The sequence below is a fragment of the Amphiura filiformis genome, chromosome 2 (assembly GCF_039555335.1).
Source record: "Amphiura filiformis chromosome 2, Afil_fr2py, whole genome shotgun sequence".
Lineage (NCBI taxonomy): Eukaryota > Metazoa > Echinodermata > Ophiuroidea > Amphilepidida > Amphiuridae > Amphiura > Amphiura filiformis.
The window spans coordinates 80306714-80333887 of NC_092629.1; the positions used below are offsets into that span (position 1 = coordinate 80306714).

General features: G+C 35.8%; 1 protein-coding gene across 1 annotated transcript in view; it reads left to right on the forward strand.

The window, feature by feature from the left end:
- Positions 1–27174, forward strand: part of LOC140143733 (lactadherin-like) — a 55556-nt gene that overhangs the window by 20481 nt on the left and 7901 nt on the right. The window contains exons 2-9 of the mRNA XM_072165547.1: positions 1495–1572; positions 3801–3878; positions 4405–4476; positions 6609–6801; positions 13881–14083; positions 16136–16289; positions 18031–18356; positions 26205–26343. Of these exons, the coding sequence (XP_072021648.1) occupies positions 1495–1572; positions 3801–3878; positions 4405–4476; positions 6609–6801; positions 13881–14083; positions 16136–16289; positions 18031–18356; positions 26205–26343 (1243 nt within the window). The remainder of the gene's footprint in view (positions 1–1494; positions 1573–3800; positions 3879–4404; positions 4477–6608; positions 6802–13880; positions 14084–16135; positions 16290–18030; positions 18357–26204; positions 26344–27174) is intronic.

Below are 27174 nucleotides of genomic sequence, written 5' to 3' on the forward strand. Positions count from 1 at the left end.
TCGTAAAATATATAACAACAATTTTGATGTCATCTTTCTTATGTAAGACAACGGATTCGCTGGTGGGCGTCATGTTTGAATCAAAACAATCTTGGAATTGTCATGCCAATCAAGTTTCTAGTAATCATGGTAATATACATACTTGAAATTTAATATGGAATATTTCTTCAGGAAGTGCCAAGACTAATCTGGAAAGCTTCTGCATAAACCGCACGGGTAACATATTTATTGGGGTGTATTGGGAAAATATCACCTCAAACCCCAATATATTTGATAATAACAGAACAGTGTTGCATCAAGTCCGAAATTGTGTCCACCACAAAGCTCAAATTCAGCCTTCCTAAATCCGCCATTTAGGCAAATGCACTACATTATGAGCACCATAAAGTAAACTCATGGAAAGCACATTTCTGTCAAAAATGATTTGACACCATCTTCCGACACACCCCAATAAATATTTAACCCGTGCGGTTTATCCCTTTCAGATTAGTCTTAGCATTCCGTGAAGAAATGTCAATTTAAGTATGTAGCTAAAACTAATGGTAATTCGGAGAGTAAAGCTTTATCTACCTCCTTCTACATTAAGGATTCTGACAAAGGCTGTTTTTAATCCCGTAATTTTGACTATGTATATTGTAGGTCTGTCTGGTCTAATTTAAAAGTAGAATATTATGATGCTCTTCGGGCTCTTCATGATAGGTTTGCAATGATTCTTCTTAATGCTGATATTAAAACGTGATCTAATGAAGTCTCATAGGTTAGACTCCATGAAAGGTTTAATGTCCAACTGATTGTTCTTACATTATACAATGTTTTACTCCTTAAAAGGATTGCACATTTGTATCTTATCTGCATAATTTATATGAGGTTGTTTACATATAACTCTTATTTACATGGTACCCGTATTTGTATTGAGTGATAATAAATAATTAAATAAATAAATAAATAAATAAATAAATAAATAAATAAATAAATAAATAAATAAATAAATAAATAAATAAATAAATAAATAAATAAACAAGAAAGCAAGAAAGAAAGAAAGAAAGAAAGAAAGAAAGAAAGAAAGAAAGAAAGAAAGAAAAGAAAGAAAGAAAGAAAGAAAGAAAGAAAGAAAGAAAGAAAGAAAGAAAGAAAGAAAGAAAGAAAGAAAAAAAGAAAGAAATTAATGACAGAATTCATTAATTATATAGATACATAAATAAATAAAGATGCGATATTATGTAAATATATCTTGTATAAAAATGTAAGAAAAATGAGAGTTCGTTCGAAGTCCAAGTTTAGTTGTCATTAAATGTGTTTTGAATCAATACATTATCACCAAATATATATATAATGAAGTGTGGATATACGTTAGATCACAAGTTTACTTTCGTTTAAGGGTTAACGTACGGATTGCGTATTGTTTGTACTCAGGGGTAGTCAAAAGTGTACATTATAGCACTATTTCAAACACTATATTTAACACAATTCTGTGCGTTTTTCATTCTGATTAAGAATTTAAAGAAGACAGAAACGGAACAAGGCTTATCTGCTGAAAATCACAATAGGGTCACGGATGCAGATCTAAATCAGGTATTTATAAGGAGAACTCTAGCTACATTGGATATTTTCTTACGGATTGTTCTGATATATTATATGTGACCCGGCAGCACAAAAGAGCCGTAAATTCCCTAAATTGTATTCTGAGTTATGGTGTAAAATGTGTACGAAGGTCGTATTCATCGGTCACTTAAGCTGGCGCGACATCTGTCTTATTTTGATAGTCACAACACCAATCAATAATCCTATTATTGAAGTGGATAATAAGCTTCTACCTTAGATGGCTATAGAACTTTTAATAGCTCTGGTCTTTGTTTGCTTTTGCTAAATCCTTTTCAAGTGGTGGGTTATTTGTATAGGTATGCATAACCAACAATTAACAATGAGCGAACCTTCTTAAACCTCGTTGACTTGGGGATGATGTGAAATGACCGCCAATTATGACTGTTTGATATTTATTGCCAGCAATGTGGAAAAAAGAGACACACATAGAAACGAAAAAAGCTATAATTTTGTTGAAGGAGCAAAGTTTAACTAACCATAACTCCGCTTCTGGATATCGTTTGAAGTCAAATGATAAACCATTTTTAAGTTTATGATGTTTATTTTTTAAACACGAAATAAAACAAAATTGACCGGGGGGGAGGAATTTACGGCTCATTCGCCGTGGACGGTCACATATTGTATTCGGAACATCCGATATTTTCCGTAATTAACTCCACTTAATCGAATAAAATCGAAACAAAATACCACGCCATAAATGTCATGTTTAAAAAAATGTATATTTGGCCATTCTGATTTGTTTGTTTATCATGTTTTGCACACGCACACATTTTTTGAGATACTGATGTGCCACCAACAGCTTTCCAAACACAAGCACTTACCCTGTATTCAGAGGCAGCATTTGCATTATCGTCGATGGTTATTCTAATAGCCAAATGCAAAACCGCATATTTAACAAGCTGGCCAAAGTATATTATGAAATAATTTTGTGATTTTGTGTTTAACGCAAAAAAAAATGTTCAAAATCAACAGGATTAACATAGAAAATAGTGTTGGTTATTTGGTCATAGATGTAATGACTTATTACAGATTTTATGTTTACTGTTAAAACATTTTGTAAAAGGGGAGTAATGCCGGGGCATTTTCAAAAGAATTTGACCAAAATTACACATTTTATTTGTTATGTAATTGTGGCCGACATGTTACATACAGACTGTAACAAAATAAATTATACACAAAAAAAATAAAACGGTCATGGCAACAATGTTATATGCAGTGGAATCAGTACTATCTTGGCTAACAGACAAAATTTACTTTGTTTCTTTCCTAGTTCAGGTTCAAACGCTATGCCCGATTTACTTAATCGTCCCAGTTGGGCCACTTTTTGCCATGTTCACACATGGCCCAAGCTGTTTTAGGACTACTTTACACGATTATCAATATCTTCTCTTGTAATCCACCGATTTTATTGAAACACAGCTTATGTAGTGGCTTAAGAAATTACCTTGACGAAAAAGTAAACATCAATACATAGGCACATGTTTGCTTAATACTATTTTCTAAATTGTATAAATATTTTTGTTATACCCTGTATAATGCGGTTAGCTTTTTGACCTTACAATGGAATTACATAATGTGGTTTCTCCCATTCTTAAAGGTCATATATATATTGCTCGGACAACATCATATCATTGGCAAGCTAATATTATGAGGACAATGAATATGACTCTTTTTTGAGAAAATAAGACGTTTAAAATTGATATTCTTAACGATGAGTTCCTTCGAACGAGACAGATTTGACCTAGAAAAAAGTTGACGTCATGAAATGACTGTGCCTGCTTTGCCAGAAGGGACTAGTATAAACATTCTCAATGCACAGAACGTATACTGTTGTTGTTCACAGAAAAAAACCCTCCTAATTAAGTATAACAAATTAATGGTTTTTAAACATATGGATAAAATCAGCTGCTTCTTTTTTTTATATATTAGTAAATAGTGATATTACAATTCATATGTATATCAATATCACGAGAAATATTTGGGCTAAGAAATAGCATAGCACATTCACGTGTATCGATCCCGGGTATTCATTTTAGTGTCTCGGCTGGTATAATGTACCAGGCTAACCAGGCGATGTCGGTGTGTGTGGATTTGTAGAAAACTCAATCTGCAGTTTATTGAATAGAATTACGTCATAACAATGTCTATTTTTTAAAGCAATGTTAAATACAGTTTGCACGTTTTCCTTTTTGATAAAGAACTCAAAGAAGCCAGAAACGGAACATGACCTATCAACTGAACAGAACAACACGTCCACGAATGCAGGAACAAATCAGGTATATGACAATCCTCCTTTAAGATATATATAATTAGTCAATGTTTGGAAAATAAGACAGTAACATTCTTAATGATTCTCAACATATATATTAAAAATTACGCTTGCCGATACGAGGCTGTACAATATTTATAAGCCCCAGGATGGTCTTATTAGGGGGGGCAGGAATTTGTTTACAACATAACAGGGGAAAGGAATGTTTGGCAGGCCGAAAGTGGAGGAGCGATTTTGGCACACTTTTGAATAAAACGTTGTAAAAATATAGGCTTAGGAAAATAGTGCATTATCTTTTCAGACTATGGCAAGGCATTGGTGTAATAACTTTCAGTATCATACGGCTCAGGCTATGCATGATGGGCATTAGCACCAATCCGGACACCCAGCCAAAATTGTTAAAAAGCGGCTGAAAAGAACAAAAAATGGGTCATTTTGCCGAAAGGTGGGTGGGGGACACGTTCCTCCTGCCCACACCCCACCCCACCCATATACGCAATTAGCTCTATTCTTTTTTTTTTTTTCGTTTTCAGAATATAAATGAAACGGAACCCAAGTTCAAGTTCGGAGAATTCACTTATGATGAAGGAAAAACGACGCACAAGGTATAGCCGGAACAACTGAAGACCCCGGTAGATAAAGTAGTCAAGTGCCATATTGACGAAATTGAGATTATAAGTTACTGGGGTCAACCATTTTTTTCTGAAATTTCAAAATGGTCAGATTCGTTTTAAATTGTTTTCAAATTACTCGTTAGGGTACAAGAATTACCAAAATATATGGTTTACCATATCTAATGGGCTTAGTTTAGCAGCTATAAGGTCAAGGTCAATCAAAGGTCAAACGAGGTCAAATCTTCAACAACATCCGATTTGCATAAATGATATACAAAATTGTTCCTCTCAATATGGGCATTTTCAATATGTATACTTTTAACTATTATTAACTTTCAATTTTGTGAAAAATACAATTGTTTAAATCTGACCAATAAATGACAAAATCAAGTACACTATCCATATCAAGTCATTACAGCAAGTTTTATACCAAAATAACTAAGTTTGTGGTCAACAGAACAAATTCACAACTTCAAACCAATTTTTCTCCAAACTTATTTTGGCACTTAACTACTTTATCCACTGAAGTCTTTTACTTTTCTCTGTAAAAACACATGATATAAATAATGCACCAATTCGCCTGAGCTTAAAAATAAACATTGTTGATTTTCAAATCCATAAGCTTGACACCTTGGCTTGAACTGGTTTCGCGGTTCGTAAAAGTCTAGTAAAATGACAATAATTAAACATTAGTCTGAATAATGAAGCGACACGACGACGAATAAACGAACAATTCAAAAGGTAAGGAGGCCGCTAATCATCATGTTTTATCGTAGTTACTAAATGTATTAGCAAATCACATATTTTTAAGAGAGAGAAAAAAAAACCCAAAACATCAGTTCCTATCCGGTATTTAGCCTTGATCAAGGCTTCCTCCTTACTTTTTCTCTATTCATGCTCTTCCTAAGACCCATGAGTAGAAGTAGGCCTATCATATACTGGACTCTCTAAAATTTTTAGTCATGTCAGATTTTGTGTGGTGCTGGCAACATGCGCTGGGGAGGAAGTGTGCCTTGTGGGGTGGGGGTGGTGGCATTTTGCTCAAACACTACCCCTGCAGTGCACAGTATGCCTGGAGTAAAGTAAGATATTAAAGAAAGTCCACTATCTGGCCTCAACAATTCAAATGTCAAATACATTTTTACAAAGTTATGATGCTAAATAATTATTTCGAAAGAATAACTTTTGAAACAGAAATTTTTGGAAGATGTGGCAAAGCTTCCATGAATTTTACATTCACTATAAACTATAGACGCCAAAGGACTTGAAACAAGTCTATCCGGTATTCTATAAAAAAAATATTGGATAGCCTTTTCAATGACATTCATCCTAGAATAAACCCACGTATCTTTAAGTTATGAATGGATAATAAAGTAGACCTTGGTGCATAAATGCATATGGAAATTGTGCTAAATTACACAGAATCTTAATGTAGAGACTTATTCACACAAGCAAGTGTACAAGCCGCATCATTTTAAACATCTCTCGTTTTGACGTTAAATTTGATAATCAATTCTCATTCTATAAATGATAGCCAGTGAAAAAAATCACTGACCATCCTGGACCATCCTATAACTTCTTGGAAGAGACGATGATAGCGGACGCGTATCAAACTGAAGACCTATAGATAATGACGGTGCTCTTTTGCATCTGACTCATTAACCAGAGTTGGTTAGAACATCTGTCCGGTGATCCAAAGGTCCCAGGTTCAAATTCTGGTTGGTCAGTGAAGTTTTTTCACTGGCTGTCATTTAGGTATGTGGAGACTTATGTTAAGAAACTTTCGCAAAATACTTTTATAAATTTTATGCACAATAATACAGAGAAACCTGTTTTCTCTATCTAGAAATACGTTTGCTTGATCGCCGATAAGTTTCGGAAAACTAGGTTTTAATATCCAAAATTTGGCTTTTGAATCGAGAAACCAGAATGCACATTTTTTGAAATCTTTGTTTCAAAACGATGGGTCAGCTCATATATAGTCACACTAGTATAAAGAGACGATTTGTATACTTATATGCGGTTAAGCAGTAGGTATGTGCTGGAATCAAGCCAGCATTAAATGTAAAAAAATATACAATAACTGCAACGTAATTTAATTTAATTTTCCTTTGCTGTTGCAGTTTGTAAAAGTGACTAACACGGATAAAAACAAGTTAGATGTGAAGGAATTGGTGCAGGCGATTAAAACAAAATGGAACCTGGACCGCCCGAATCTGGTGATCTCTGTAACAGGAGGTGCTTGGGACTTCCCTATGAATAGACATGTCAAAGAAGTGTTTCGCAAAGGCATTGTGGAAGCGGCTGATAGCACAAGTATGTCACTTTAAGGGCCAGTTGTATAGATGTATAAAAGAGTGTAGGGATGGTATTACATTTATTACCAAATATGCTTCAATGAGACCCCTTGTTTATGTCATACTGCAGTTACTGTCCGTTTTCCTATACACAATACACAGTGCTCTTTCCCATTGACGCGTGACCCCTACAAATAGCCCTACGTTAAAAGTATGGGGATATGACTAGTTAACGTCGCTGTGTGAAAAATAACCGGCCAATATTAAAAGTACTCTTCTAAAATTCTAGACAATATAGTTTTGTAACATGTCCTAAATTTTTAGCTAATTTAGATGTTTGGAAATACTCGTACTTTGGTGTTTTAGGAAGGATATGTAAACGACAGATAACACCAAAAAATATGAAGAAATTATTTCCAACCCGTGTTAAGTCAACAATCATTATGTTGCTCATTTTCAAGAATGCTGGTTTACAAAAAGCACGCCATTGTCTCATTTCGTGAACAAAGGTACACATACCATTGTTTCCTTTCATTTCCTTTATAATCGGTTACCCAACTGAAGCTATGAATACCAGCTTTATTGCGATATCGCACATGAAAACAGACACTTGTGCACAACCAGAGAAGATCCGATTTAATCAGTTGAGCTGTTTCAATGAGTGTTATCTTGGTTTAATAGCTTTTAATGGGGTTAAGTCCTGCAAAGGTCGAGATGAATTCTACTGTAGACATGACTGCATCATGTTTTTATCAATAACTTATATACAGAGGGTTCGGTTTGTGGAATATATAGGTTCGGTATTATGATATGAAATAGGGTTAGTGGGCTGGGTTAGTGTTAGGGTAAGGGTTATGGTAAATGTTCAGGATAAATGGTAAGGATAGGGATAGATTCGACATATCGATCCTTATTTCATATTCAACATATTCAACCTTACTTCATAATCGACTTAATGTGCCTTCGACATGGCGAACCTTATTCATATTCGACATAGCGGATCTTCGATACAGCGATACATACTTCACGTTTGACATAGCGTCGCTGGGCGGAAAAAACCTCATGTAATGCCAAAGTTCAATTGCAAAACCTAAGAAGTAAAAAGTGGGCCCAATTACGAAACATCATATGTAACGACTTTGCCATTTTGTGTGAGAAGCAAAAAATATTGTGTTGCTCTTTTGGTTATTTACAGGCACTTTTTATGCACTTTACAGTTAAAAGAGAAGCACAAGAAGGTGCGTTGGGACATTTCTTCAAGTTGACACACAAAAATAAAATTTGAGCAACATTTGCGCATGTGAGGTTTTGTAATTGGGCCCACCTTTTACATGTGAGGTTTTGCATTTGATCAGTGGCACGACTGACCTTATTGCGGAGAAAGCGCCAAAGAAACATTTTCTTCTCTGCAAAAGCTACCTGACGTTTCCTGATTAGGTTCTTAATCTCAGGAGTGATCCAAGGTTTATCCTCAGAATGTAGTTTGATAACCTTAGAGGGGAAGTGAAGATCAATTGCTTCCTGAACAGTAGCATAAAATGCATTCATTGTTACGTTTGGGGCATCATGCTTCTCATTTGGAGAGGTAATAATAGGTGCTGTCAATCACACTTATGTCTGTCAATAAAGGCTGGATAAGTCAATTATATGCACCACTGGCGTCTCAAGTGGGCAATCTTACTCATGTCAGTCAATTGATAGGCCTACATCAGGTCCGAACGCAAATTTGGTGTCATTATGGTCCATATTACTAAGACATTTAAAAAAAGGACCCTGCCTCTTCTCCTCTCGCTTTCTTCTCTTTCTAGTCTGTCTGTCTCTCCCCCTCCACAACTCTCACCTGTGCCATCTTTTAAATTATGTGGATATCTGAATTATATTGGATGTTGTATTTCCTTTACCCTTCTCCCCCTCTCCCTGTTTTAGCAGTAGGCCTATGATCAACGTGGAAAAATCAAAATAAACGGAATAAACTCCTCCCTGCTCTGCTCGTCCCCTCTCTTCTCTTGATCTCCTCTCCACTCCTCTCTTCTCCTCTCATCTCCCCTCTCTTCTCTCGATCTCCTCTCCTCTCCTCCACCAGATCATCCCCACTCTCTCAAATATTATACATTTAAAATAGATTTGAGTCTGGCAATTTTGCCTGAAGCAATTATAAGATTACCAATTCCAATGAAAGAAATCCTATTAGTTTCACTTCAACGCACTTCTCTGGTGTTGCATATTACCAAGTTTTAAGGTGTATTTGGGACGAAAATAATTCCCCGTTTAATCACTACATAATCATAATATGACCTATTTTTGCGCGATTGCACGCCGAACAAGTATACGTAATTCTTGGCAACACTGATTATTATTGATTAATTTATATCAATCATGTTAATGTATATTTCTACGCTGGGCTATTTTCACAATCTACTCCCGCTTACGCTGGAGTACCTATACACCCAACGCAAGTCAATTGAAGCCGTACAATTTATCGCGAATTTACGACCGTAAAATTTAGACACTTCTTTTGTCTAGATTAGCATCAACCCTCTCATCTCACTTTTTTCATGTCAGAAATTAACATAACTCCCGAAACCGAAACGGAAGTTATCTTCGTTCAACTTTTCTGTAGTCAACAAAAGACTAGAATAAAAGGATTGTTGACACGTACCATGCTAACACTTCAAAATAACAATGAGATCCGAAACCGAAACCGGAAACCGAAACCGAAACAGAAAAGATGAAAGGACCCCTAGGTGATTATTGGCATTGGATGTCTTGAATACGCTGGCGAAGCTGTGTAATAATCGGATTAATGCTATAAAAGTAGGTGAATACAAGTTTTGAATATATCGCGTTGCAAAGCCCCATTCAGTGATCCCAGCGAAAGTGAAAAAAAAACACCAACTTGTTACTTTTATAAAAATTTTTAATGAAAAAAATTGGCAAAAACCCAAGAAAACGGCAGTATCGACGAAGTTGAAGCCCCATTCAAATACATGTAGCTAGTTTATATATACTGTTAGTAGATAAATTACAGATTCACGAAAATGCATTATTTTTGTCTTAAATAGGCCTACACGGTTTTCGGGTGAACTACTAGCAGAAGACACCAAATTGATGTTTTATGTATGCTTTTAACGATTGGCTCCAAACAAAGGATTTGAAAAGTGTCCTTCACCGTAATCACGGCGCAGTAGCCTACAGTCTATTCAATCAAATGTTGTCAGTGTGCGAGACGAACGATGTATAAATCTGGAGGTCACATCATCACTTATCATGCTTATTGTAAAAAGTTTGTCCAATGCATATACTGTGTGTATTGTTCCGGGGTATTGTCAATGCAGTCAAGCAAACATATATTAGAGCGTGTTTATACGCCGTAGAAGTGACGTAGTTAATCGGATTAACTACCATAGCAATAGATGAATACAATTTTGACTATACCGCCCTGCACTACAACGTTCACGCGGTACCGATGCATTGAACCATAGATGTCAAAGAAAGGCTGATTACTCGCACCTGTAAGATTAGTCTCTTTGAAAAGAGCGGTATTGTATCCAATCTATGTTTGCTGACATACACAGGTGATTAGTGCAATCTGCTTGTAGTGCAGGGCGGTCTATTCAAAAATTGTATTCATCTATTGCTACGGTAGTTAATCCGATTATGACGTCACTTCTACGGCGTATAGTGAGCCAGATTATGCGGTATTTAGCTGGACTGCCACGCAGTCTATATTTGTTTATGTTTTACTAACCATTGCAAATCTAGACTACGCGGTAGTTTAGCTAAATAACGGAAAGATTGTCTCACTATAAACACAAACGTAGACATCGGACGTACGTTGATCTATTCAAAACCACTCTCCTGTATCCAAGAGAGGTCACGTATTTAGCTATTTTTGAAGATATTCCACGTGCGAAATCGACGTAGATGGTCAATTCCAGCGAAAGCGGGACAAAATTCTCTCTATGTTAACTTTCCACTTTAAAATGTCATTAATAAAGGAAATCACGTTATTGATGGAGCATATCATGTCACGTCCAATGTGCTCTCTTTGTGCATATATAGGCCTTTACTAGCCAGTCATACCAGGGGACAAGTTATGATGGCTTAAATGAATTGGCGTTACCCACGAATTCAACGATAAAGCACCATATATGTCATTGAATGTCCTTCAATCAAAATGAAATTATTACCGTTAGAAAGACGTTTGCATGATCTCTCATCATATGTAAAACGATTGAATTCCACCAAAGTTTGTGGACTCTAGAGGCCATTAAGTCAATTTATTAATAATTTTGCTACCCGCGTATCAAAAATAAAATGATCGTTCTGAAAATGTTAAGTGAATATGCCATAAATGACTATATCATGAAACGAAGTTTCGTTCTATAATTCTGAGGTCCAAGTGATTATTTTATGCAAATACGTTTTACCCATAAAATTCCATAAAATCAAATTTGACGTTACCCACGTATCAACTGTTACCCACGAGTCCAGCAAATATAATTGCCATAACTTAAATTAACATTTAATGACTTTGGACACTGAATTTAGTTTGACAAGCGCTTAAAATTGTAAATCGTAAAAATACGTTCACCGCTTTAAAAAAGAATCTACGACGGTTTAAACTTTTGTTACCCACGAATCCCGAATAGATGATAACCTTGAAAAACAAGGAGATTGTTTATTTTAAGTTTAAATCAGCACATATTCAAGCCATGGGTATGCTATAATTTTTACAGTACTTACAGTTTATGCACCTAAGAAACGCAAACCCCAAACGGTACTATAGTACTTATAGCTTTACCCACGAATTCGGCGTTACCCACGAATCCAAGGATTTACTGGTAAATTATATGTTTCTTATGCATCTTAACATTTTGAAAACATGCGAAATAGGTTCCAAAACAGTCCTGTTTAATAGCGTCCTCTTGAAGGTATACTGAAGCTGTATCATGCCGTTTTGATTGATTATCCTAAATTTCCATTTTTTGGGTAAATGCAATTGGTTAGAGAAACGGGAATCATTGAAACACAATGGAGGAATAACCGCATGATGGTTTCCAACCTTCTGTAATATTTTCTATTTTGCCGCTTACCAATACATACCTTCAAATATGTGTTACCCACGAACATTTTAGTTACCCACGAATCCCTACTTAAATTATAGTTAACAATGTATTGATAGTGTTTTAGTTCATAGGAACTCTCAAACACGAGTTAATAGAATATTGCTGCATGGAAATATGGAATGATTTTACTAAAATAATAATATAAAACTGTTTGCTCTGTCTATTTGAATTTGGCAACTTCATTATTCTCAACATTTTTACACCCAAAATGCCATAATGATCCATTATAAATATTCCATGTAGTTTGTATTTTGATTAAAATTCATTTTAGTGCCATTGCAGCCTGAATTATTGACATACGGAAAAGTATTTTTTATTTTTATTTAAAAAAATTAATAGGAATTGCTATTTTCCAGACGCTGTTACCCACGAATCCATCCAAGATCCTCATCCTGCGACGAGATACAAAATCTAACTTTATATTTATATGAAGCATTTATTCTAATCTTTCGAAATAATACAGTAATGTTAAATGACAGCCACTTTGGAAAGAGTTCGAAGAATTGACACAATCTTAACTGTACACCTGGTTCTTTCTTAAAATTTGCAATAACCAAAATATTTCTCTGTAGATATATGTAATAAATTCTATTTTACGTTCAAAGTCTTCACCGATTTCTAGTGTATATGAGTCACACATAAAATATTGAAAGATATTAAAGAAAGTGAAATTTTATGGCGTACAACAGGTGAAAAAGGCTTGAATTCGTGGGTAACATGCATATGCGCATTTAACACTTTATTTGGTCTAGCAAGAAAAGTTATTTTTCAATCCGATGGCACTTCCACCTGATGATTCACTAGATATGATCGTCTCATTTGATAAGTCTAGAATTGAAAAGGAAAACATTTTCAAAATGGCCCCCAGAGAGAATTTTGTCCCGCTTTGGCTGGAATTGACCAGATACATCGTTGCAAATGCACAAAATTTGTCCATTTCGCAATATATTAAAGACAGTCAAAGATAATGAACATATGAAGGAAAGTCTAATTATTATTATGATCCTTTTGTTTGTAACAAATCATTATAATAAAGGTACAGCGATGTGTTAAAAATGGACTAAATTTAAACGCAATATTCACACGCAGAGATTGCCCATTGAAATGTGTGTGATACTTTGCGTTAAAAAATTACATTGCGATTTCCCATTTTGGATCCAACGTAGAATAAAAACGCAGATGCTACGTTGAACTATGCTGATTTTACCTCATGTCTAAGTCCAAGCAACGCGCCCAATTTTCAGGACGGAAAAGTCTCATTTTGAAAGTAAAGTCATGATGTATGGATGTAGTGATCTTTAATCTACCAAAATATATGTTTTTGGGCAACTATAATATTTGGGGAGCACAAAAAACAATTAGGTTTAATCAGCACTGTAGGTCCAAATTTTAATCAAAATCAAAAGCGGTCTGTTTGAATTTATGCAGAGACTCAGCTCACTGTTATTTTTCAATCATTATGCCCTCTATTGACCTAGGTTAGAAGCTGTTATATTAGATCAAATAGTATAGTCTTTATTCTGGCTTTCTTGTTCTCCTTCGTGACGAATGAGCACAATCCAGTCTGGAACCGAGACTAGCAATATTCAACACCGTATTAACGTACGCGAAAACGTACGCGAAAACGTACGTGCCAAGTGCTGCGTTTGGAAAATCGCAATGTCTCTATTATATTTTGAAAAGGCCGCTATAGTATATTCACGGGGGTGTCTTGAATGGCCAATCTTTGTTACCACATGTCAGTCATCTTGTGATTATTGGACCATGTAAACCTTCAAAAAACGAGACAAAGTGCAGGCCCTATGCCCCCATGGACCAGATCGTGTCACATATTGGACAAAGCGGACCTCTGAACCATCGATACAGCCGGCTGTAAACAAAAGTATAACATGTCTGAGTGTCATTTTACAATAAATTTTGATAATAATACTTCTTATTAATCTAAACCTATTACATTAACCATTTTAAGACGCTGTCGTAATCACTGGTGGGACAAATGTAGGAGTGATGAAGTACACAGGAACAGCAATGAAATACTACAAAATGGCAACAGGGAAAGGCGAAAAGGTTGTAACTCTGGGAATTGCAACATGGAGCAAATTACGAGACGATATAAAAAGAGAGCTAGCTTCCCAAATTGACAAGAAAAAAGACACTGACATAATGAAGAATGTAAGTATTCCAAACCTTTCAACTACGCTGATGACTCCCAGCTGCATATCCCTTTAGATCCCAATGACATTGACTCATCATCCATCAGTCAGCTAAATCCATTCTAATCAGTATACTCGGCCACATCTTGGGTCCATTTCACTAAACCTTTAATCCTTCGTAACTCAAATAACCATTCTTAAAGTTACGAATACCCAATACTAGACGTAAGTTTACCAAGGGCTTCTGTAGTAAACCTCTATTACGAAGCGTACCATTCGTAGGTATATTTAGTGAAATGGAACTTACGACTCATCGTAAGTTACGAATGATTTTGAGACTTACGAAGCTTCGTAAAGTTTAGTGAAATGGACCCCAGATCATAATTATTAGGTCAAGAAAAAAAATGTTTGCTTGCCCTCGAGTGGGATTTTTGGGGTGAGTCGGTCGGTCGGTCGGATTTTTTTAAATTTTTATTATCTCGGGATAATTTTATTATCTCGAGATAATTTTATTATCTCGAGATATTATCTCGGGATAATTTTATTATCTCGAGATAATTTCAACAACAAAAAAATTTTAACATAAAAAATATTTTTAACATGCCACTTCAGGGGCTCCCTATATTTGTGCTTTTCTATTTATTGTTTTATATAAAATGCTTATATCAAGAACTTATATAGGCATCTATAAAAGACAACGGCCAATCAGTGGTTCACAGCAGCTTAGGAACAGCAAGAGTGAAGGGTAAAGCATCAGACATGTGAAAGAATATGCTTATACACTCTGCTGCTCTTGAAAGATGGTGCACCATTTTCAGATACGTCTACGACTACTCCATCTGGTAGGCTATTCCAAACTTAAACTGCAGTGTGGATGAAGTTCCTGCCGGTGGATGTGGTTCTAGAAACTGGTACTGTCTACAAACGGCTTTGGCGGTAGTGCCTACAGATCTGGAGGGCACAAGCTGGTGTGTATTATGTAGGGGATTGTTGCTGTACCAACTGGAGAGATGTTAGGCCAAAAAAAAACATGTTTGTTTCCTGTAGCAGGTGTAAAAAGTCAAATGCAAAATGCGGTTTTTTATTTTTATTTTTTTGGAATGGGAATTTACAGTGGGTTTCTCCGACACCCACAAAAAAAATCACATTTCTTCATATTCAAGAATAATTTTATGATCCCCTTTCAACCTGCAAATTAAAAAAGGTATTTAAAAAAATGTGTTATGTTTTCTCCGGTAGTTTTTCACTACACGCGTTCGTGTAATGTGTTCTCCAGTAGTGTTTTATGTTATTTTTTTGTGATTTTCTGGGATTTTTTGTTTTGTTTTGTTTTTTCTCCCTTTTTAGCAAAAAACCGAAATACGCGCGCTACAGGAAAAAAAACCTTATATTCAGCCCTGTACCTTCTTCCTCTTCGCTCACACGTATGATTCGAAGGACCTTCCTCTGGATAGAGTCTAGTGATCCTAAAGTGGTGGCGCTGACACTCATCCAAGACAGTGAGGCGTATTCCATCAGACTGCGAACTTGAGCCTTGTTCACGGTTGCTCTGCCTCTCACATCTAGTTTATTTGCAGCTTTATTTACGAAATGGTTCTTTATATTTTGTATCTAACATTAACAAGGAAGCTGTGAAGTTAGGTCGAGATCCTTCCTCGCACACAGTTTCTTGTCCCAAACTATCAAGTTATGATAAAGTGTCTCTCTTTACACGAAAACGCACTTTCCGATCTAATCTATGATTAGAGTTGGTCTCTACTAGTTTTATATTGAGAGCAGGTCTCTAATTTTATTCCTTCAAAACGGAACAGTTTTGTCTTTTCGTAAGGTCGGGGTTTTAGCTTTGTTTAAACCTTTTGTGTTATTCCCGCATTGGATGTTGTGTCACATTTTCCCTGTTTTTCCCTTATATAGTTTGCCACATTATAAAAAGGAAAACCTTGTATTGTAAACCTGCAAAAAATAGCAAGTGAGGAGAGTTCTTTTCGAAAGGTTAGGCATGTCGTAATTCGTTGTGCCGTGCTTTTCAATATATGGATTCTGTTTCTGTTTTATTGTTAACACTTTTTAGGTGCCAGCTAGCTTAACATTACAAACACCACACGGAGAAAAGGAAAACGGCACACTGGAACCTAACCACTCACATTTTATTTTGGTAGACGACGACAATGATAAATGGGGAGCTGACGTGCCGGTGCGTGCAGAGCTTGAAAAACAGATAAAAGGTTAGTGTAAAAATACTATTAAACAATAATGACTAATATTAATAATTATAATAAAAATGCTGATGTGGGACAATGGATAGTAGAATAAATTATGCAGATACTGCTACAACTTAGGCGAGTGGCTGTCTTCAGCACTCAAATTGGAATAATTGGCAATGCAATTGACCACGTGGATAAACGCGATGCGTGCATTTCAATCACATTTTACTATTTGCAGACACGCTGACGAAAATTATGAAATAGTATGATGTCCGCGTCTCGTGACTTAGTATATACGCTTTATAGGCCTAATGACCGCGTCGTGTGACGTGTTAAGCGCTCGAACAATTATACGCTTCGAAATATTCGGAGGGGCGGATATTACCAGGTTACAAAGTAACCGTCAAAACAACTGATGCGCAGTCATTACTGGATCGGATCAGCAATGTTTGTACAGTATTTTTGTTGGACCTAAGAGTACATTAGACACACCAAAATGCATTATGAATACAAGGGATGTCCTTCTGATATCAAATGATTTAGATTTTTTGAAATTCACGATATAATATAAATTTTATGGCAAATTATTAAAAATTAATATTTTTGACATTTAACGGTCCTCGAATTAAACTTTACAAATCTAATGATATGTACTTAGAGTGTATAAAGCCGACCGTCAGTCATAAATGTATACATTTTCTTTTGTTATACGCAGAAATACGCGAGCGTAAACAGTTAACATTATGATATTAACGAAGAATAATTTTGCAGACGTTCATATTACAAATACCAATGCACTTACAGTGTCACTGTTTTCATCACAATGCATTCCTCCGTCGGGCCATGCATTGTTCTTTAAGAAAAACCACATGCATTGATATTTAATATTTGTCATTTAAAGTATTTTAATATATTTAAAGTACTCGTATATATGTGACCCGGCAGCACAAATGAGCCGTACATTCCCTAAATTGTATTCTGAGTTACGGTGTAAAATGTGTACGAAGGTCTTATTCATCGGTAACTTAAGCTGGCCCTACATCTGTCTCATTTTGATAGTCAAAAACTAATCAATAATCCTATTGTTGAAATGGCTAATAAGCTTCTACCTTAGATGGCTACAGAACTTTTAATAGCTCTGGTCTTTGTTTGCTTTTGCTAAATCCTGTTCAAGTGGTGGGTTACCAGGCATTGTATTTTGTACAGGTATGCATAACCAACAATTAACAATGAGAGAACTTTCTTAAACCTCGTTGACTTGGGGATGATTTGAAATGACCGCCAATTATGACTGTTTGATATTTATTGCCAGCAATGTGGAAAAAGACAACACATGTAAAAACGTAAAAAGCTATAATTTTGTTGAAGGATCAAACTTTAACAAACCATAACCCCGCTTCTAGATATCGTTTGAAGTCAAATAATATACCATTTTTAAGTTTATGATGTTTATTTTTTAAATAAAACAAAATTGACCGGGGGAGGAATTTACGGCTCATTCGCCGTGAACGGTCACATATTTCAAGTATTTAAAGATACTACTGATACTATAGTCCATTTGGCTTCCTGTGACGTCAGGCCTTAATTACAGTTGCTTAGATGATCGTGCCTTTGATCGTGCAAATACACCAGTACTAGGAGTCAACGCATCCACTCTAGTCCACTCTCAAACGTATCTGTCCCGAAGAATAAAAGTCATTAACCTCTAATTTAACGTAATTTAACATAATATAACATCATCCATTTTATCATTGACTGTCAGCAATGCATAAACAGGTATTAGGCTTGGAGGAGCAGAAGATTAATTATAGCCAAATCAGATGCTCCAATACCATGAATACCAAACACGAAACTTGCAACCACTCAAAATCCCGTTTAAATGGTACCTCAGCGTGGACCCCGGACAGTAGTGACAAAGACCAATGGATAGAAGTAGACCTGGGTGTCACCAAACTCGTGACTGAGGTAGTGACTCAAGGACATCCAGATGGTGACGAGTGGGTTACCGAGTATAAGGTTCAATACAAGGTGGAGCAGGAAGATGAATGGGAGTTCGTCACTGATGATACTGAAAAGGAAAACGGCTCGGTAAAACACTAAATTATATCGTCTTGAATATTTCTAGATTGGATTATTCCAGAAAATATTAAATGCATACCCCCTATAGAATAATACATTTGCTTCCTGAAAACGACTGGAATTCCAGTTACGAATGTTACCGTAGAAATCTTGGAAATGCAATGAAATGCTTGAAAAATCAAGGAATTCCCAAATTTAGGATTATTGATTGAAGTCGTGATTTCTAACAATCATCACTGGACAAAACGCCCGAAAAACTTCTCTATAGAGTACCTATTTTTAGATGGATATTTTATTTTTGAAAATAACGGTGGCATACAATACATTAATTTGTATAGACCGCTCTTGAAAACTTGTCCATTGCATATGTACATGCTCAATTTTATAACAATGGGGTTCTTTTACACTCATGTAAAGTGAAGATTGGAGAAAACTGGAAAGGGCGCTTAACGCCTAAGAAAGGAAATGAAAAAAAAAAAGCGAAGGAGAAAAAGCGAAGGAACTTGCGATTTCATTATAGTGCCTACAATTCGTGTATTAGCTCGCCGATCGTATTACATGTATTATTGCATGCAGCAGCACGCAGCTGTGATGAACAAACAAGGGGTAAGACGAAATGCGATATGAACACAATTTATACGTCAAGACGTACTAGTACTACCAACAGCGATATGCCTACAATTTATACGTCACTGATTCAATGGTACGTGTGTTCACATGAGCTGACATATTCACGCATTTCAAACTTATTCATTGCATTTCTACATGTAAACTGAATTATACGACCGAGCGCACACAAGAGTGCTGTTTGGGCGCACTGCGGTTTAAGGCCCGGTCACACTATGACGAATAGGGGTGAACGGCAAGCGACGTTAAGCTGCGAATTGGAATTTTGAATTTACCGTCACTCATCGTATGTTGCCGTTAGTTGTCGCTGACGAATCCGTCAGCGACCGCAGACGGCCGAAACTATTCGTCGCGTCCGTCGGCAAATTTTCAACATGTTGAAAATTTTGTGACGGCAAAAGAAGTAGTTGTGATTCCGTTCAGATTTCGTTGGAGACCTCATTTCTTTGACGTTTCCTTACCGCGCGATACCGTCTTTAGTCGTTTTGAGGTCGTCACAATTTCGTTGGTAGTCGTTGTCAGCGACTATTGACGAAAAAACAGCGGTATGTGACGTCACATCTCGAACCCTGACGACACCGTGTGTCAAGTAACGAAATTGTAACGATCTTGGTGCGACAGTGACTTGTGAATTTTGTCCGGAGGGTGACGGATGTTGACTGTTGATGGCGGGTCGTTTGCGAGTACCTGCGGCATTGAAACGGTGATCTGCGATGGGTTACGATTTTGAAATGATGGTCCACGATTTTAAACTTTGTGTGCGATTTTTGACATTTTTTGACATCAGTTCGATTTCAATAGACTGTCCGGCACGATGCAATTTTGAAGTTCATATCAAAGAAATATCAATAATAATCAAAAATATTAATATTTTTGATTATTATTGATATTGATGTTAATATTTTTTATTACAGTATTATTGATATTGATGATAATATTTTTGATCATTATTGATATTAATGTTAATAGTTTGGATTATTATTGATATTGATTTTAATATTTTGATTATTATTGATATTTATATTATTTTATTATTATTATTTTTATTATTATTATTATTATTATATTATTATTATTATTATTATTATTATTATTATTGATATGTGTAATAGTTTGGATTATTATTGATATTGATATTAATATCTTTGATTATAATAATTGATATTGATGTTAATATTTTGATTATTATTGATATAGATATTAATAGTTTGGATTATTATTGATATTGAATTTGCTATTTTTGATTGTTATTGATATTTATATTAATTTTTTGAATTTATTGATATATGTAATATTTTTGATTATTATTGATATTGATGTTAATATTTTGATTATTATTGATATAGATATTAATAGTTTGGATTACTATTGATATTGAATTTACTATTTTTGATTGTTATTGATATTTATATTAATTTTTTGAATATTATTGATAATGTAATATTTTTGTTTATTATTGATATTGATGTTAATATTTTGATTATTATTGATATAGATATTAATAGTTTGGATTATTATTGATATTGAATTTACTATTTATATTATTGTTTTTAAATATTATTGTATTATGTAATATTTTTGATTATTATTGATATTGATGTTAATATTTTTGGTTATTATTGATATAGATATTAATAGTTTGGAATATTATTGATATTGATTTAAATATTTTTTCATTATTATTGATATTGATGTTAATATTTTTTTATTATTATTGATATTAATATTTTTGAGGGGATGACCAGAGCGTTGTGAAGAGTGGGCTATACGACCCGCACACGCACAGGCCTTGATGTCGGCCGCTGATTCACGTCATCGTTGCCGCAATCCACCGTCAGCGGCCATTCCTTGCCGCCAGCAAATCCGCTGCCAGCCGCCTGACCTCGTTGCTTGTTGTAGGACTCCGTCGAGACATCGCCACTCGCCCAAACAACGTCCGGTTTTGGTCGCTAGTGTCCGTTTCCTGCCGCAGCCTTTCGTCCCTTGCCGTCGTGTTGTCGCTGAAGGTCTTTCCAACTCGTCAGCTTTTTCTCTTTTGCCGTCGCTTTGCCACCAACATTTTGTGATTTTCACGTTCGTCACCTTATCTGTCGTCATAGTGTGAGCGGGCCTTAAACTATGGTAAAATGTTTTTCTTACGAAGCTATCAGCTGTTGAAGAAAGGTTGAGTGAAACTGAGTGTGATTGGTCATTTGACTATTTTCTCTAAACCACTGAACTGGAAAATTGTGCAATGTTCCATGGAATAAGTTTCTTATGGGAGCGTGTTAGCAAGAACTCGATCGGCGAACCGGAGATCTCCGGTTTTAATATAAAAACTTAAATTTTACTGTAAGTACTTTAGGCTTAGTCGTTAACATGGTACGCCATTGGGCATCACAATGATGCAAAAAGTATAAATTCGAGAAAAAATGAGGGCGTCGCTGTGGAGCTCCTAAAAAGGAACCCCATACAATTGTTTCACAAAATTCGCATCGAATGCTACTCGAGCAAATTCGAATATAATTAAATACTTCTAGAGAGAGGGCTATAGCTAAAACAAATGCCCGATACATTAGTGGTTATGAAACAAAGGTGAGGGGGTATGTATCTATTTTCTGGAAAAGACCACCATATAATATATGGTAGAGTGGCGGGTCCCAGTGAAAATACGCCTTGATGTGACCCAAAAATTTCGCCAGATTTTTGAGGTCTGAACTCATATCCATGAATGATTTTAATTATCAACATTGTATAATTCACTTGTTTAAAGTGTGCAGCGTGTCCCAAAAGTAACTTAACATTGTGAATTTGCCATATCTCAAATATTTCCTACTTCATACCAAAATGGAGAACATATTCACATAGATTGATCTTTTAGAATTATTCTGATACCAAAAACAGCATTATTAATGACCCCTTGACCTTACTTTGCGACTATACATATGTGTGTATCAAAGCCACAAAAGCAAGCTCATTATTATGTTCTTTGTTCAAGCACATGAATGATGTGCTTCCCTGAACAATAGAGTTGGTTCACTCACTGCACACGCTACATTTAGGTATGAATATTCATGGATTCCATGGCCTAGCGTAAGCGTGACTGCTGTTTTAGATTATAATTATGATATATTGACAATATTAAACTTTACTTTAAAACAGTTGAAGTGAAGATGAATTTCCTATAGATTAACGGATTCAGATTATTTGCCGAGACAAAGTCAGACAAACTCACTCAAGCACAGTTTAGGGAACATTTTAATGTAAATTATGCACCCAGCCGAAATACAATCCAGCAACTAGTGCAGAAGTTCATATCAACTGGATCTGTTCATGATCTACCTCGGGCAGGACGTGGAAGAACAGGAAGATCGGCTACAAACATCGATGTCATACGAAGAGCAGTGGCGAAAAGCCCAAGACGATCAGTACGTCGACTTTCAGTGGAGAACAACGTACCGCGTACAACTGTTCATCGAATCCTCAGAAAAGATCTTCAGCAGTTTCCATATAAAATCCAGATAAAACAGAAAATGAAGATTACGCATTGAAAACAAACAAACATAGCAAAATTAAACAAAACAGATTTGAAAACGATAACACGTTATATCGTGTTATCAAGTCTCAAATGATGAGACTTATTTTGCGTTTATAAAAGTGGGTTTTATGGTACGGTAGATATCCGTTAATTTCATGCCAAAGGGTCATGACCACATAGGCATGTTTAGTATCATAACATTTCTACATTTATCTACATACTGTGCAATTTTTGCAACAACACTATTAACACAACGCAAGTTATGGCAAATCCACAATGTAAAGTTACTTTTGGGACACCCTGTATATGCAGCCTAGATTTAACCAATCACCCAATCAAAAACAAACAAATGCTGGCTAGTCTTGCCATCCATTCGTACAATAACGATGACCAAAGTATCAAAAATTCCCCTGGGTTCCGAATATGAGTTAAATACAGGATGTATTTTGAAGTATACGTGAATAACCGCAGCTAAAATATTTATGCTGTGATTGTAAGTTTTGAATGAAAACTTGATATCTGTGCTTTTATTGATGAGGCGGCTGGTATAACATTTATGATAAGCGTACTTATAATAAAGCTATGTTGCCAATGAGATAAAGCGTATGTTTTTACAAGCCGACGACGGATGTCGGCTTGTTCTGTCTCTTCTCAATTCTTTACACAGCCGTGACGTTAGTCACGGCTGTGTCTTTTTTCTTACAGGTTCTTTCTTCTTCTTCTGCCGACCACTACATTTGCTCTAGCACTTACATACTTACACCGATTTTGACGTAACTTAGTCACAACCATCATTGACCATGCCCCTACATGTCACATGAAACTCGTGGGGTCAAAGGTCACGCAGGGGTCATAGGGGTCAAAAACGTGATTTCAACTCAAAATGCTTCTTCTCTCACAGATTACGTAGGACAGTGACACCACTTGCACACATGCATTGCCATTATCCAGTGTCTATGGGGTCCTCACATATTTGGGGTCAAAGGTCATTAAGGGGTCACTTCCGGTATAAAACGAAAAACCTTCAAATTTTTTTTTTTGCTAAGAAAAACATAGGACATTAACGGTATGTTCACACATAAATTGTAGTTACCCTGTGTATATGTGGTATTTTTTAATTTAGGGTCAAAGGTCATTAAGGGGCCACTTCCGGTATAAAACGAAATACCTTTAAAATGCTTCTTCTCCCACAGATTACGTAGGACAGTGACACCACTTGCACACATGAATTGTTATTACCCAGTGTCTATGGGGTCCTCACAGATTTGGGGTCAAAGGTCATTAAGGGGTCATTTCCGGTATAAAACGAAAAACCTTCAAAATTTTTTATTTGCTAAGAAAAACATAGGACAGTAACGGTATGTTCACACATGAATTGTGGTTACCCAATTCATATGTGGTATTTTTTTGGGGTAAAAGGTCATTAAGGGGTCACTTCCGGCCTGAGACGAAAAACCTTCAAAATGCCCCTTCTGCCACAAATAACATAGCAAAGTGATGCCACGTGCACCCATGCATTGACATTAGCCAATGTCTATGGGGTTTTCATATATTTTGGGGTCAAAGGTCATTGGGGGTTACAACACGGCTGTGTTCGTGGTCTTAGACCACAGCTAAGTCTAGTTCTTCTTCTTTCTTCTTTCTTCTTTCTTCTTTCTTCTGGCAACCGCAATCAACTGCATGTAGCTCCGCAAGGGATTGACAGATTTCAACCAAAGTTGACCCAAATGACCACTGGGCTAGGCCAAACCTTCCATTTGACTTTGACCTCGCTGTGACCTTTGACCTAGCTATAATGGTCAAAAATGTGATTTCAAAAAAAATGCTACTCCTTCCACAAATTTCATGCAATGATCATGTGACTCATGCATATGAATCAACATGTGGCAGTGCTTAAAACTTCCTAAAAAGAATTGAGGTCAAAGGTCATTAAGGGGGTCATTTCCGGCCTGAAAGCTAAAAATATTCAAAAAATCACTGTCTTTACAAAATATATAGCAGAGAGTCGCCATTAGCACACATGCATTGCTACTAGCCAGGGTCTTTAGGATGCCTACAGGTTTGGGGTCAAAGGTCGCCAAGGGGTTACTTCCGGTCAAAAACCAAAAATGTTCAAAAAATTTTATCTCAAAATGTAAACAGACCAGAATAATATAACCAACATACATGAATTAGTGTTCCCTGATGTATGCATGGTATTTTTATTTTGGGGGTCAAAGGTCATTAAGGGGTCACTTCCTGTTTTTAGCTGAATAACTTCAAGAATTTTTATCTCAAGAACTGAACATGTTAGAATTTTTTAATTAAAATTGAAACAATGCATTTTGTCGGTGTACATAAGGTTTTTTTTACATTGAGGTCAAAGGTCATTAAAGGGGTCAAAAGGTCAATCAAAAATTTTCAAAAATCAAAATCCATGTATAAGTTTCGATTAAGCTGAAATTCACCAGGAATATTTCTTATGACATCCTAAGCACAGTGTAAGAGCAGTTGACCCCATCCGTAACCCAGGTGTCAAGTTATAGGGGTCAAATTGCGGCTTGTATTCAGCGTCTGTTGACTCTAGTTCTTATTTGTCTCTAAACGATTTCAAACGGCCAAAGATATTACATGTTTAGTCGTCCGTTCTATTTGAATTCTTGAAGCATAAACACTGAGAATTATAAGAATGTTGATTAATACTAAAAAAATGTGTATGTATGAATGCATAATCATGATTACTGTATTGGCAGAAAATGTATTCCTCCCGGGTATTCCTATTGGTTCAATTATTCACCAGAAGGCGGCAAGATCACCCCACACTACCAAACGTGTTGTTAAATTAATACCATGCTTGTTCGAATTGAAAAATATTCGGGGGAATAGAATTGTAGAATTTCAAGAAAGTATAGGATTTTCAAAATAAATTCTCTCAAATGGACTTTAAACCTCCTAAAATATGAGCAGTTACTCCTTCGTTAAACATGTGAAATTGTTTTTATAATTTGGACCTCTTGGGTACCCTTTTGTTACATCGTTTGCCCCCTGAAATGTCGGACTTTTTGTCGATTTGAGGGATTGCGGGTGGGGTGGTGGGGTGCAAGGAGCTAAATAAAGAGTGGGCTTGCAATTGATACAGTTCGGAGGTTAATCAATATTCTTTGTTATGCAATACGCATATTGCATTGTAGGAAGGAATTTCGGCACAAATTGACTTCCGGTAGAGAAACGATAAATCCGCGTATCGGGGTAACCACACAAGAAATGCATGGGGCATTGTTATACACGTTTTTACTTCTCATATCAAAACACTCGAGCAATCAGCTCAAAACTTGGAAACATATTGTATTAATGGTACAATACGAAACATATTGTACTAATGGTACAATACCAAATACCAGGGGTAGAGATATCATTGCTGGTCAAGTTTACGGGGACAACTGCGCGTATTTTTCACACTATTGCTGTCACGGACTGCGAGAAAATGTTCAATTTTATACTATTTTAACCATAAAATCAAGGTATATATTTCCTAAGCTTATTAAGAACATAGAAGTAATTGCCGTAACGTAGGGATTTTATAGATTTGATATTGTGCCCAACATCCCAAATTGTGTCCACACCACCCCGCTGATTGCCGCCCATGTCTATAAGTATAGTACTAAATTTGTATGAGTTAAAAGGTATCTCATAATATTCCATAATGTGCTTGGACTTATAATTTTCTTTTAAAGGAATTCACTGGAAACTATGATCAGAATTCAAAACAGATTAACAGATTTCCAGCGCCTATAAGTGCATCTTTCATCAGGTTGGTCCCCACTAAATGGAATACTAGCATCAGTATGCGGTTTGAGTTAAGAGGTTTGGATGGTAAGTGACACCGCTACCATAAATGTGTGTTGTTGTTGATGTTGTTGTTTTTGTTGTTGTTGTTTTCGGGTGGTGATGAGGGTTGTGGTGGGGAGAATGATTGTGTCAAAATGGATGATTTCCTAACATTCAGTATTATAATAGAATACTATTACTACTAATAATAATGTCATAACGTGTTTTTTGTTTTTGTTTTTGTTTTAACTGAACAATACACGAGCCCCTCAGGGAGGGTGCACTGTGTTTGGGAACATGCATTATGAAGGAAACAAATAAAACTACAGGTGCATTGATATTTGTCATTTGAACGTCAACAACATGATACCCATTCATTTACCACATTTATAGACGTCATACCAATAAAATACTCAATGCACTTATAGTTTTCCTTTTTCATCACAATGCATTTCCCAGATATTTTGCCTTTTCAACTACATAAAAAATCTAATCCTCATGCAACAAATATAAACAGTGTATAAAATGGACAACCATAGTAGTTGCAAAAAAATGTTAACAACATATACAAAATAATAGGAAACCGAAAACTGTCTTGATCATGATTGCGCACGGCTTTAGTTCACTCTTGATTGGCTTAGATCGCTTCTGTGGATTGCCTCAATAGATCATCAACTAAAGAATATTATGTTTTGCGAACATTGGCTGCCTGTTCATTTTCGTGTCTGTTCAACTGTCGTGTTATAATAATACAATTGCACCTGAGCATGCTGAGCATCTCTCTGATATTATAACTCTCTATCAACCACATATATAGCTTAAAAACAATAAATAATAAATAGGTGAAGAAAATATTAATATTATTATCTTTACCTA